Here is a 13620-nt window from a genome sequence, read left to right as displayed (position 1 = left end):
AAATGCAAGGTGGCTTTGGGATCCGGGGAATGAGGGCTGCACCCCTGTCTAGCGAAGTGTACATTTGCTCATGAAGGGATTCGCAGCCAGAAATTGTGAAACAAAAGCTTCTTTTCTGGCCTATGTCTATGACCAGCAAGAGGACCTTGTGGAGGCCAGTGTCTGAGTCATGCCAGGAACACCAGTCTGTTGGCATTCACAGTTCTGTGCAGAGAACAGACACTTGTTGGGAAAAGAAAAGAAAAAGGAAAGAAAAGGAAATGACAGGACAACCCAGAGCTTCCAGGTTACAAACAGCCAAGGAGGTACAGAGAAAATGAATTCACAGAAATAGACTGAAGCAGTCTTTGTGAAACACGTTTAACTCATAATAGACATATTCAGGATTATCATAGCACCTCTCATTCTCACACGTGGCATATTTCTCTATGCTTCAGTACAGACAACTGAATTCTTAGGGACTCTCATTTCTGCCTTTGTAGCTCCATGTTCTTCATCCTGCATAAAATTTCATAGGTCATGCCACATAAACATGTGTATCTAGAAGGCAGGGGGCTTTGTGAAGCAGACAGAGCTGTGGGAATTTTGGAATGCTGAATCAAATTCAGGCTTTGTCATGTACCACTCAGGTCTCCTGGAGAGAATGGTCTGGCCCCTCTGGGTTGGGTCTGGAGAGCAGAGAGAACTGCTGTGGCTTATTTTCCAAGGCTACTGTGTCCACTGCAGAATGATTAGCCATATCATACACAGTTAGAACATACATACTCTGCTCTGTCATGCAAATGTGCAAATGTAAAAAGACAACTATTTATGTTCTTTTCAGAGAGCTTTCAGGTGTAATTTTTTTTTTTTTTTTGACAGAGTCTCACTCTGTCACCAGGCTGGAGTGCAGTGGCACAATCTCGGCTCACTGCAGCATCCAACTCCCTGGTTCAAGGGATTCTCCTGCCTCAGCCTCCCGAGTAGCTGGGATTACAGGCAAGCACCACCACGCCCAGCTAAATTTTTGTATTTTTAGTAGAGACGGATTTCACCAGGTTGGCCACAATGGTCTCGATCTCTTGACCTTGTGATCTGCCCGCCATGGCCTCTCAAAGTGCTGGGATTACAGATGTGGGCCACTGTGCCTGGCCTCACGTGTAATCTTATGCTATCATCTTTGTCATTTTTTTCGGTTCCACAAAATTGAACGAATAGATACTGTAAATCATACCAGAATACTTGCTCCATGGCAACTCCTGGATACTTTACATATTTGTACTTTAATGTAAGTAATAAATCACCAAATGTGACTTTGGGGAGTATTTTCTGGCACAGTCCACCTGCTAACTCTGTGGCTACAAACTGGTGTCCTCAGTCTATTATGAAAAATTGGTGGTGAGAGTGCAATTTATCTAAGTTTTTGTAAAAAGATGTTCAATTAACATATTACTTGGTTCATTCTCCTCTGTCACCCCCACCTCCTACCTCTTTGAATAATCACCAAGTTACATATTCACCAGGGAGAAATGACAAGACTCCGATGCACTCAAATACATCAGAGTTCTATAACTGAGGAACATAAAATTATCCCATACTAACACAGCACGGTTAAGCTTCCTTTTTATTTTTATTTTTGTTGCAAAAATAACAGCAGCAACATTGCTGAATGAAGGAAGCCAGATGCCTACACGATTCTCAGCCTCTTACAAACAAAAATCATTTGGATTGTCAAAATTCTAGGAGGTTGAAATTACCAGCTTTGTTTATATGACAAACTAGAACACTGATGCCAAAAGTTATCTTGTGAAAAGTTAACAATCTTTTGCTATTGCACAGGTGTATTATTCCGGGGAGTGAAAAGAACACTTTGTCTTTTCATGTCTATGCTCTCTCACACCGGAAAACATATTCCGATCATATTTAATTCTTCTCTGTCTTCAGAGTAGGGTTCACCTAGTTTTAAGGGTCTTCTTTAAGAGAATGATGCTTTCTCAAATCAGAGGGCAAGCTATTTTAATAGAAATTGAGGTGTGCATGAAAGTGTAAGCAAAGTCTATAGCAATGATACTGAAATGATTTGCTAGGGTTGGGGTGTAGCTAGGTAATTTGTTCAATGAAATACTTAATTGAGAGAGTGTTGCTCTAATGTTACAAAATATTTAGATTCGAAGGATCATTTGAAATCAGTGATGTGCTTTCCCCTGGATTTTTAGTATCTTGGGGCTTGGAAGACAAGACATCAGAGTTCTAAGAAGTCCCACTTTTGCAGGAAAGTAGGATTTTGAGTAAAAAGTGTAAATTATGGCATGAAGTCTTACTGCTTCAGATCCTTGGTGTGTGGTTATAGCAAATGCATAATAATCATGGAACTTGTAAGAGGATTATTCAGTATTCTTTGAAAAAGGGATGTTTTAAAAACTTTGTTTTTTTTTCCCTGAGTTGGGCACAATAGCAAGTGCCTATAGTCCTAGCTACTTGGGAGGCTGAGGCAGGAGGATCAAGTGATCAGTTTGAGACCAGCCTGGGCAACATTGTGAGATCTCATCTCAAAAAACAAAACAACCCCACAAACAAACAAAAATACAAAAACCGATTTTTAAGGCTGCCATTAATAGCCATTTGGTATACATTAAGTGTTTTAAATGAGTAAATGAATGCATAATCATCCCAGCCTTCTGAATTTCTTCTTTTGATAAACTATAGGAGTTTATCAAAAGATATCTAACTCCCCAACCAGCTCTCCTCTGTCATAGGCCCAGACCCAAAGTGATATTGACTGGCTGTCACTTTGAGCAAGTCATTGAATTTTCTCTGAGCCTCAGTTTCCTCACAGGCAAAAAAAGTAGACACTCATACCTACATGCAAGGGGAATGAGAATTGAAATGACATGTATGTGAAAGTACTTCATAAACTCTTAGGTATTTTATTATTACTACAAAATGTAATTATTAAGGTTAACTTACTTTTTGGTGACATTCTTAAATAGATCATTGAAACTCTCAAATCTTGTAGGGAGCTTCCTTGTTACTCTTTTGATCTATATAATAGGAAAGATCTGGCCATGCCAAGTGGGTTGTTTTACAAACCAAATGAGCTTTCCCTATCTTCCCTTCAGTTTAGGGGTTTGAAGCTAGCCATGTCTCAGAATCATCACAATGTAGCAATGAATCATTTATAACTCCTCCCCCCCCAAAAAAATGTGATAGTTCTAGATTAACAATCATATTCTCCTTGTGCTTTTGCCATAATATTAGAGATGAAAGACTGACACAGAGATAAACTGTTCTACTGATTTCTCCTTACATCTCTTCTGGTGATTTGACATGTTTCTTTCTTCTTCTTCTTCTTTTTAAAAAATCTTTTCCAGATCTCCCTTTGAGAAAGAATGCCATGTTTCTTTTATAGGTGTGAGGAGAATCACAGAACCTATCTATTTTCATTGTTGCTTTGGCTGCCAGGAAACTCAGTTATGGTTTGGGCTCTACTGAAGTAGTTCTCTTTGGTCTAGATTTTCTCATAATGATATTCTACTCTACCCGACTTCATTGGTTGGCTCTTAACCTTGTATTTTCATCTTAATAGTACTTTCATTTTATTGCATTTGGATGCTTAGTAAGCCTTGAATTTCTTTTGGAAGAAGATAGGGTATCAATGGTAAACAGAAGAACGAGTGCGTTTTATTATTGCTGAGAGACAGTGATATTCTTTGTCTGTGAGTATTTTCACTTCTCAAGGTCTCTGTGCAATTCTTTAATTGTCTGTAAGGGGCGCCCTTCACCCCACTGAGTACTTTAAGTACTTTTTAGAGAATGTGCTCTGACCGGAAAAATATAAACAACCAAGAGGTGCAATTTAAACAAAGCATTTCAGCTTAGTTGTTGAACCAAAGTGCAAGGCACATACTGTACCTAACGCCAAGGAAATTAAATCTTGCATGAGGCTGAAAATGTTAAGCAAACAGATTCAAATCCCCTTAGTGGATATTCCTGGCGACTGTAGGAGAATAACTGCAATAGTTTAGTACAGCTGTGTCGTGCTTTGGGCAAATCCAACATATGAAAAGCAAACTTATAGAACAGACAGATTGGGAGTGATTATTCACATCACAAAGGGATTAATGGAAGGGTTCCTTCAAATAGCATCCATCTCTAGTTTATTAGAATTCCATTTACCGAGATTCAATTTACACAACTTTCAGAAACATGCTTGTTTCATGAAATGCAATATACCTTAGGAGCTGGAGCTGCCTAAAAGGCTTAATTATTCTTCTTTCCTGTCCTCAGGGATCTGCACATTTTAGACTTTTGCCAGTGAAGTGTCAAATTACAAGCTCCATTTTAGGATCAAGCCATTCAGGTTCAATATTTTTGTTCCCTCTCAGATTTAATGCTCTATAAGAGATTTACTAATAGAAACCATTTTCAACCACCAGCCCTGTTAGAGCATGAAGGAGGAGAAAGGTCAGTGAGGCCCAAACAGAGCCCGAAGGCTCAGAACACTTTCCCAGCAATTAAGCAAAACTTCAACCCTCAGGGCTATTTAGAAAATGATCTACTGACCCAAGGCACGCTGCTTCCGGGGCCATGAGAAAATAAAGGCAGGACTTAGGTTTTTGAGTTTTTCTTCTTTCACCATGAATATCTGATTTGAATGCATCATTCTCTAAAACTGTGCATCCAAAGTACTTTTCTTATTTTCTTTTAAAAACATTGCTTTCCTTTCCAGATCTTAAATTAGAATTCTGAGTTGAATGAATAAGGATAGTGGGAGACTGCTTACAAAAGTAACCAACTTTTAAACTTCGACTCCCCACTCACTCAACTATGGCCATCAAGTAATACCTGGCAATACCAGATGTGGGTAAGTAAAGCCCTATGTGATCATTAAGAGAAACCCACTGGCATTTAATGTTCTCTATTTCTCTCCTTCCTCATCTGTCTTTAGGACTAAAGCTTGGGCCACCTAATCAACTTGAATCTGACGTATCAAACAACCAAAGGGCAGAAGCTGGAAAGGTCCACCATGTACCCTTTAAGCCCAAACCTTGGGAAGAAAACAATTTCTTGCCATTTCCATGTGAAAGGGCATTTTCCACTGGACGGACTCTGAATGTTTTTGAAGAGCATTTACGATAGGCTGACATAGCAACCTGGTGAGAATAGCATGAGATGAAACACGTCTTCTTCCTTTTCCTGCCATCTTTCCTCCATCCTAGAAGGCTGAATCTGGTCTACAGATGCCCAGAATGTGATTTTTTAAAAAATGAGCTGTAATAGCAAGATGGAGAGTGAGGTATAGTGTGGAGATTAACAGCATGGAGTGAGAGAGACTAGAGTGTGGGGTCCAGGCCTCATCACTTATTAGATGTGCAACTTCGAGAAAATAACCTCTCTGAACCACTGTCCTCTTCTTGATCAAACAGGGATAACATATAACAAGCTTATCATATTAGCTGTATAATAAAAATAAATGATGTACAAAAAGCTGTTATTATTATTATCTTATTTGCTTATTTTTTTGGGGGGGTTTGTTTTGAGATGGAGTCTCACTCTGTCACCCAGATTACTGTGTAGTGGCCTCCACCTCCCAAGAAGCTGGGATTATAGGTGGCCACCACCATGCCTAGTTTGTATTTTTAGTAGAGACAGGGTTTCACCATGTTGGCCAGGCATGTCTCGAACTTCTGACCTCATGTGATGCACCCGCCTCTGCTTCCCAAAGTGTTGGCATTACAGGCGTGAGCCACTGCACCTGGCCCATTACCATTATTATTATTGTTTTCACGAAGGCACCAGAATCCTTGAGCGGAATATAGATGTCAGACTTGCTTTCAAATAAATCTGGCTGCTTTAGGAGAGTTTTTGAGGCTAGGAAATGACTGAAAAATTGGGTTACTTGGGTCATGATAGGATATAGAAAATCTCTTATACCTCCTGTCTCCAATTTCCTCCCTGAGCAAGAACAGAAATCGCCTTCAAAAGTCAGTGGGGATAGACCCATGTGTTAGAAAAGGATACCGCCAATTCTTTTAAAGGACCACCCCTGTTGTGGAATTGATTAGGAGACACATTCTAATGAACTGTTGAGCGATTACAGCTCAAAGGAGGCCAGCCCTTGAACCCACTCTCAAGAGAGATGCCCCATGTACCAAGAGCCAATTTTGAAGCTGAATGTTCAAAAGGAAATGGGATGTTGGCTCCCTTCCCAGTTCTGCTGCTGCTCCCCTTTGCCCAGAAGTCTGCTTCTGGTCTTCTGAACTTAAAAGACAAAATGATTTCAGCCGTTCCCCAATCCAAGAGCCAAAACACTAACATGAGAACTGACTGCAGAAAAAGATAACCCATTTTAATTACCTTCAGAATTATGCAGGGATTTGCTCTGGTGTACATTATAATCCCATTGCTTTGCAGGGTTCGAAGACGCAGAGCTAGTTTAAAATCCTCTTCTTTGCTATTTTCAGAAAGCCGATATTTGATGTAACTGTTTCCAGCAAAGCTGAGAGAAGTGTGCCCTGAAAAGACCGTTATGAGAAGGCATATATATTTTTAACATCCAGAAAGGAGCAGAGACACATGAAATCACCCAACAACCAACAACCAAGTTGATTAAAGACCATGCATGAGAAGTTAATGAAGGCATTGAGGACAAATCATTTTTGATTACAAACTGGTTTTCCATTTCACATCACACTCTAATTTCAAAGTGAAAAACATATTAACCAGTCAGACACCAAATCATTTTACTTGCCTCATGCCAAGAGCCACTTGGTACATTCCACAACTTGGATTTTCTTAATGTTACAAAATCTCCAACTCCTACTTTCTAAAATAAGCATTATTAAAAGATACCCCTAATCTCCAATCACTTACGCATTCAAGAACTTTCAGCTCCATGAAACAAAGAAAACAAAACCATTTCCAAATGATATCCATGTTCCCCAAGTATTCTAATGCCTAATAGCTAATTTATGTCATTTGCACTAATTTTGCAAAAAGGCAACTGATATAAAGGAAATTCGTGTAGTCACACTTTCACTTTCTGACCATTACTTTCGAGGCTCCCCTTGAATTTTGTCCAACTTGATTGCTCACTTCTGAGATTACTCTTTTTAAAAAAATTGCTTTCAACTTTATGTTTTAACAAGAAAAGTAATGGCTGAACAGCTACCTTGCTGGGGTGTAAGGTGGAATGTGTGGAAATATACCAAATGGACAATAAATATAGATAATCAGAAGTTTTCTAGATAGAAAGGAGAAGAGTCAGCAGGAAGTGACTCCAAAACTTAGAAGATTTGGCTTTGTGATCCCCCTGCACATCCACCTGCTATGTGCATGGGGACAGTATAATTTTCTTCTAATTCTAAGCCTTACATGACTTAGGTAAGCATCCAGGTGGTCCCTTTACTTAATTGCAGCTCCATTCTTGAAATCAGCTAAGAAGGAGCTTTGGTTTCTACTTTTAGGAACAGTGCTTCTCTTTGCAAAGCCTGAATTTCTAGAACTCAATTCTTGCAAAGTTCCTTGCCCATACTAGGCATAGTTATGTTTTTATTCCAACTATTTATTGGATCCCAAAATTGTTATCAATGTGCCTGTATTTTAAATATACCTGAAGAGGATTCTATTGGTACTCACAATGAAGAATATTCTTTTTTGAGTAAAGAAGTGGCAGAGAATATATGAATCAAATGAAGTATAGAAACTGAATGAAGATCAGAAACAGGATCATTTAGATTAAAATAACTTAAATACTGATTTTTTTTTTTCTTTCCTTAAGATGCAGAGGTGAGCGCCTCTCCTGCTGGAACATGAAGTTAGTTAGAAATTTCCAGTAGGGAGTCTCCTTACTTGGTTCACCAGATGGGGTTGACTCTAAGGAAGGTCAACAGGATTGGCTCTGCCTTCTGTGGGTCCTGGTTTTGCGGCTGTGGATTCGTGCAGCACCCTGAGCATCAAAGGCCATGCCACAGATACTCAGATTCCTCTGCCCAACCAACAGCCTTTTATTTTCCATAATTTCACACCCTTAACAGACATGAGACGTGATAAAAAACACTCGTTGTAGTCTTCTCCATTATGTAAGAAGCCCACAGTCTTTACATGTTCCCTTAGCACAAGCTGCAGCTGTGATAAATCCTAAGTAAATGTGAGTGTGGATGTTAGCTATGGTTCATTCTGAAGGAAAATGCTGCATGCCTAAAGAAACGTTTTCTGGGAGGACTTGGATGGTGTAATTTACTCAAGGGCAAGTGTTTCACGAATATGAAATTAGATCCTCATCATTCCACTCCGCTCTGCACCTGAGCACTCTCCGAGCTTTCCTGGTGGACACTGGCAGAGGAACGGTCTCCTGCTGGCTTCATAACCGACACACTGCATGTCTCCCGGACACGGCTTCTCCACACAAGGATCGTTGGACCCCGGGCACAGTCCTCCTGTGACAAAGGTGGAATATGCATGATCAGTACACAAAGGGATTCACCCTGCACTCCAGGGAAGAGAGAAAAAGTTCAAAGGGAACACACAAATGGCTCAAGAGCTGGGATATGTGGGCTCCGAGCTGAGTCACAAAGATGCCACTCAGAAGTAGGGGCACCTGAATGGGCTTCATCTGGTGTGGATGTCCATCCAACATCCCTACATCTGCCAAATTTCACTGCCAGACTTATGCAGATTAGGTACAAAGAGTAAACAGAGCTCCTCGTTTTAGGCTAAAATATGTTAAGTTACACCTGGACCAACTTCAGCTGAAGAAAGATCACAATGCAAGGGCTTGTAGTATTTATTGGAGTGGAGTTTCTGCAGATTGGAGGCTATTTGAATGTATCCCTTGAGTTTAGATTTCTTCTGCACCTCCCTCCTGCCCTCAGAACTTGGGGGTTGACTTCAGAGGGGAAAAAAAGACATTTCTAAAGAAAAGTATGACTAATTTTAAATTGTAGAAGCATGACTCACATTGTTTCCTAATCCCTTCTACTACATGCTATGTTATTGATTAGCTGTAAATGTGCCCTACATTGATGTGCCCCATCAAAAAACAGCAGAATTATCCTCGGCAAGGGAAGACTTCCTTTCTACCTGTTCGATGTTCACAGCACTGTAAGATGAAAGTTCATATTTAACTATTTTAGTTAAATATGAACCCACTGAAGGAAGCACATTTTCCAAAGGTCCTGAGTATTTCACATGTAATTAGGCCATTTTCCACCTGGTAAGAGTTTCAGCGGTAAAATAATTATAAAAAAGGAGACACAAATTAAAAATAACCCACAACTCAAACAGTGGTTTCCTAAATGGGTTAGGCATAGCCCAAAGGAGCGCCCTTTCCCCGTGAACTGAGAATGTGCAGCATACTAGCAGCTCATTTCTCGGCCAGATCTGGGCTATGATCATGCTCCTTTTCATCCCAAGTCTTTCCTCATCATTAAGCATATTGTCCCGGCCAGGTGCAGTGGTTCATGCCTGTAATCCCAGCACCTCGGGAGGCCAAGGTTGGAGGATCACTTAAGGCCAGAAATTTGAGGTTACAGTGAGCTATGATTATGCCACTGCACACTAGCCTGGGCAACAGAACAAGACCCTGTCTCAAAAAAAAAAAAAAAAGCATATTGTCCCAAGGTACAGTCATTTCTTTGTGCAGAAGAAAGCAGGAATTTAATGCTAACTACTTATAAACATTTAAAAAACTGTAATCCTTGACAGGAGCAATATAAGTAGCACCAGCAAACTCAGAATTCATAAATCCCATTTTCCACTGGTTTATAGTTCAGTCATAAAAGACACTCTTGGCACTGATCCAGCTTACAAAGTCTTAGAAGATAAAGGCATTTTAACTAAAAATTTGGAAAGAACTCTACAAATGGTTCTATAAGACTTAAGTGCCCTGAAATATATCTCCCTATTTTCCTCCCCAACCAAATCTGTAGTCCTGCCATGTATTAATCAATATTCATGGAACTTAAAACAGCTGTGTGACCATCTCATGACCTATTTCAAGAAGGTTTTGAAAACTTGTTTTTAAATAACTTTTGGTGCATTTATTCAACAAATAATTGTTTGGGGCCAAAGAGGTATTAGGCCTGGGAACACAAAGATGAAAGGAAATGATGCCTTCTTTCTCTCGCCTCAGGAAACAACATGAAAACACATGACGATACTATAATAAGATAACTGCTTTGGCAGGTATGTGAGCACAATGGAGTGACCAGAGGAGGAAAAATTCTGTCTCCTGGTAGAATGTCAGAAGTCTTCCCAAAGGAAGGGAGTATTTTAACTCAGGCATGAAGGATGAGATCCTTTGAGTAACAAAGGAATGAGCTAACAAATAGCTAGCAGCTTAACCTCAGGCCTGCCTTAATGTTTATTCATAATAAGTTCACCACCCTACCAGCTGACTCTGCTGTTTTCACATGTGACTTCATCTCAGTCTCTGATAGCCTGCACACGTCTAGCTTGCTCCTAAATATTGACTAGTAGTCTATGCTTAAAATGCAAATTGAGCCCAATACTAACCTCAGCCATGTGGAGGTGGCAATGTGCATATATGAATCACAACATGCATCCTATCAAATAGATGTAACTTCTGGGTCACTTGGGCATTACCTTTCAAGTACGTATGGAAACAGTAGCTTATGTATTTAAGAAATCTGTTACTTTCTATTCTGTGGACATGCCTTTTCCCTTCTATTTAAGCCAGTCTAAATCTCAACCTCTTTATAAGCTTCTGTGTTTCTGAGATACAGTTATAGATATTACTGTTCTGCTCTAATGTAATGGCTGCATTGCAAAGAAACCTTGAGTCATCAAAAATCCAGTTTAAAAGCCACTGTTCCAAAGGGGGAAAAAAGGGCCAGATAATTTCAGGTACATGATAGCAGAGATATTTATCCCTGTAGGAATAATGGTAACGTTTTTAAAAAACAGCTATAAGTGAATACAATAAAAATTAAACTCTGTATTTCAGAACAAATCTAGCATTTGGGTACTTCTACCTTTTATTCACATGTTTTGGCCTTTTCTTTTACCACCAGTCCTGCCCTGGTAATTAGCACAGTGATGGTAGCGATAGCTTGTCTGGAATGGCCACTGTGAAGATGCCAGCTGCAGCAGGGGAGGCGTGGCTGGGGTGGCATGCTCCACGGGGCTAATGGGAGCCGGGAACAGGTGGGAGCCCCACCCTCCCTTGAGTCGGCAAGTGTGAGCCCCACACTCCTGGGCACAGCCACAGCTGCCCAGCCACAGCTCTGGACCTGGGCATCCCTGCACTCTTGGAAGACCAGGAAGCCCCACGCCATTCCCCTGCAAGCTCAGAAGTGCCTGCTCCTGCTCCCTGGCCTCTCCCTGCTCCTAGTACCCACTTCAATTTTGAGCAAAGTTATGGCCAAACCTGGGTTCTGTTGCAACCTGGCTGGGTATGCGTGCATTCAGGGTGGTGCTAACACAGCAGCCCACCTGCCGCCTTGGGCCCATCTGAACTTTGCACATAGATGAGCACAGGAGGGAGGCTGCAGGGGAGCTCAGGGTGGCTCAGCACAGGCCTGTAGGCGCCCTTCAGCATGAACAGCCTGGGTACCGTGGATGACACATTGATGGTGGCAGGAGGCAGACAGGCTCCTGGGCAGAAAAGGGCAGGTCCCCAGTGATGCCCCACCTTCAAGCCAGGGACTGTCTGAAGCCTGGGGGCTGGGCTGTGAGTTCCAGGTAGTCCACGGACTGGAGTGAGAACTTATGGTGCTTTTTCTGGGTCTGCCCATGGCCGGCTATGGACCAATCAGCATGCACGTCCTCTCTTCTGAGCCCATAAAAACCCTGGATCCTGCCAGACTCAGATATCCAGACTAGCAGCTGCAGAGAGGAGCTACCCACTGTGGGTCTCCTCTCTGCTGAGAGCTGGATACTCCTTGGGACAACCTGCCTGCTGTAAGGAGCTACCCACCGTGGATCTCCTGAGAGCTGTTCTGTCACTCACTGAAGCTTCTCTCCACCTTGTTCACCTTCCACTTGTCTGTGTAACTCATTCTTCCTGGACACGGGACAAAAACTTGGGACCTGATGAATGGTGGGACTGAAAGAGCTGTAATACAAACAGGGCTGAAAAACACCTCCCCTGCTCTCCACATTGTGGGTGACAAGAAGGAGAGAAGAGCTGCAGTCCTTCAAGGAGCCCAGACCTAGGGGATCCCCAAGTCAGGGCTGTAATACTCTCTTTGAGGCTCTATGGTTCCTGCCATCTCCAAGCTTCTGGGCACCACTGCATTCTGCATGTCTGGATGCAAGTGCCTGCAGCAGAAGCCATGTGTGGTACATCTGGTCCAGCTGGGGCCTCACACAGAGCTGGTACGTGGGCCAGCACCGGGAGCTGCCTGCCCTGCCATAGCAGTGGGCGTGCCTTGCTGTGCACAGTGGCCAAACCCTGTGCTTGCTCATGTGCCAGCGTGCCTGGCTGTGCACAGTGGCCCACACACCCCTCGCTACTCCACGCGTGGCTCGCCCTTGGCAGGTGTGGGATCTGGGCCAGTAGTGTGAGCCAAGTGAAGCCTGCTGGGCTGAGTGGACAGAAGAAGCCCAGTGGGTGTGAGAAATACTCAGGCAAAAGGTGCCACCGACCATAGAGGCTTTCAGCTGGAGAAGCAACACCCCAAGGATCCTGTGACAACAGGGTTCCTCACTTTCTTACCCATATCTCCTGTTTCAGATTAAAGCACAGAGGTACTTAGACCAGCAACTGGAGCTCAGCCTCATAGCTGTTTTTCTTATTTCCTTCTGTCATAACCTATAGGATGTCATCTAATTAAATCACGGTCATTAATTAATGCATTATGATAGATCCGGTCCCCACTGTGAAAACTGTAGCTTGAGGATGTGTTTAAAAATACCCAAATATAAATACTATAAGTACATTCTAAAATGAATAATATCAATATAAATATTAGATATATAATAATGAGTATTTACATTCATTCCAGCAGCAATGACTTTTCTATGTTCCTTTTCTTTCTTTCTGTTTTAAATAGGTTCTTTAGGATTAATGGGATAGTTTTCGGCAAGGATATTTTTTGTACCTCTTGATGTTTTAAAAATCCTCTGGGGACTCCTCTCTGAGTTCTAGCCTGGAAACGCTCAGCCATAAACATTTGGGCTCCGGCTGCTGTTGTCTCTTTGCTCTGCTCATGGGCCTACTCTCCTGTGGCTCAAAGAAGTATGAAGGCAGATTAGAATCTGCAGGCCAGTGTAAATGGAACATCCTCCTTAGCAGGGGACAGATGTGATCATGTGTGCAAACTTCAGTGTATGCCTAATAAAAACTTTTAGGTTTTGAAAAACAGATTCCTCAAAAGGAAATAATACCCATATCCCATATTGCAGTTCTTTCCTCTCTATGAACTATTGTAAAAAATTAAGCCCTTTCTGAAATATATATGGTCAGAAAGACTTAACCTTTGTATGCCAAGCCTGAACAATGTCATGCGCCCCCTTGGTCTCAGATATACCCATGTCTGGGTCCAGGAAACACTTTTCTGGGGATAGCAACCCTCTTTCCAGCCAAAGCCCTAAATTCTTTATCTAAATAAAAGCTGGTAAGCTTTAAATGGATGCCAAAGGGTTAACATGCTTTTAGAAACCACATGTTTCTGTCAT

General features: G+C 41.8%; 1 protein-coding gene across 8 annotated transcripts in view; it reads right to left on the bottom strand.

The window, feature by feature from the left end:
- The window catches only part of LOC105484363 (FAT atypical cadherin 3), a 695427-nt gene that overhangs the window by 30628 nt on the left and 651179 nt on the right, over positions 1-13620 (bottom strand). For all 8 annotated transcript variants that reach the window (XM_071075445.1, XM_011745893.3, XM_011745895.3 and 5 more), the window contains 2 exons: positions 8283-8417; positions 6337-6494 (listed from right to left, as the gene is read on the bottom strand). In XM_071075445.1, the coding sequence (XP_070931546.1) occupies positions 6337-6494; positions 8283-8417 (293 nt within the window). The remainder of the gene's footprint in view (positions 1-6336; positions 6495-8282; positions 8418-13620) is intronic.

Source organism: Macaca nemestrina, chromosome 12 (genome assembly GCF_043159975.1).
Source record: "Macaca nemestrina isolate mMacNem1 chromosome 12, mMacNem.hap1, whole genome shotgun sequence".
In the NCBI taxonomy this organism is placed as follows: Eukaryota; Metazoa; Chordata; class Mammalia; order Primates; family Cercopithecidae; genus Macaca; species Macaca nemestrina.
The sequence above is the reverse complement of the archived record's forward strand: the minus strand, read 5'-3'. Positions and strand labels throughout refer to the sequence as shown.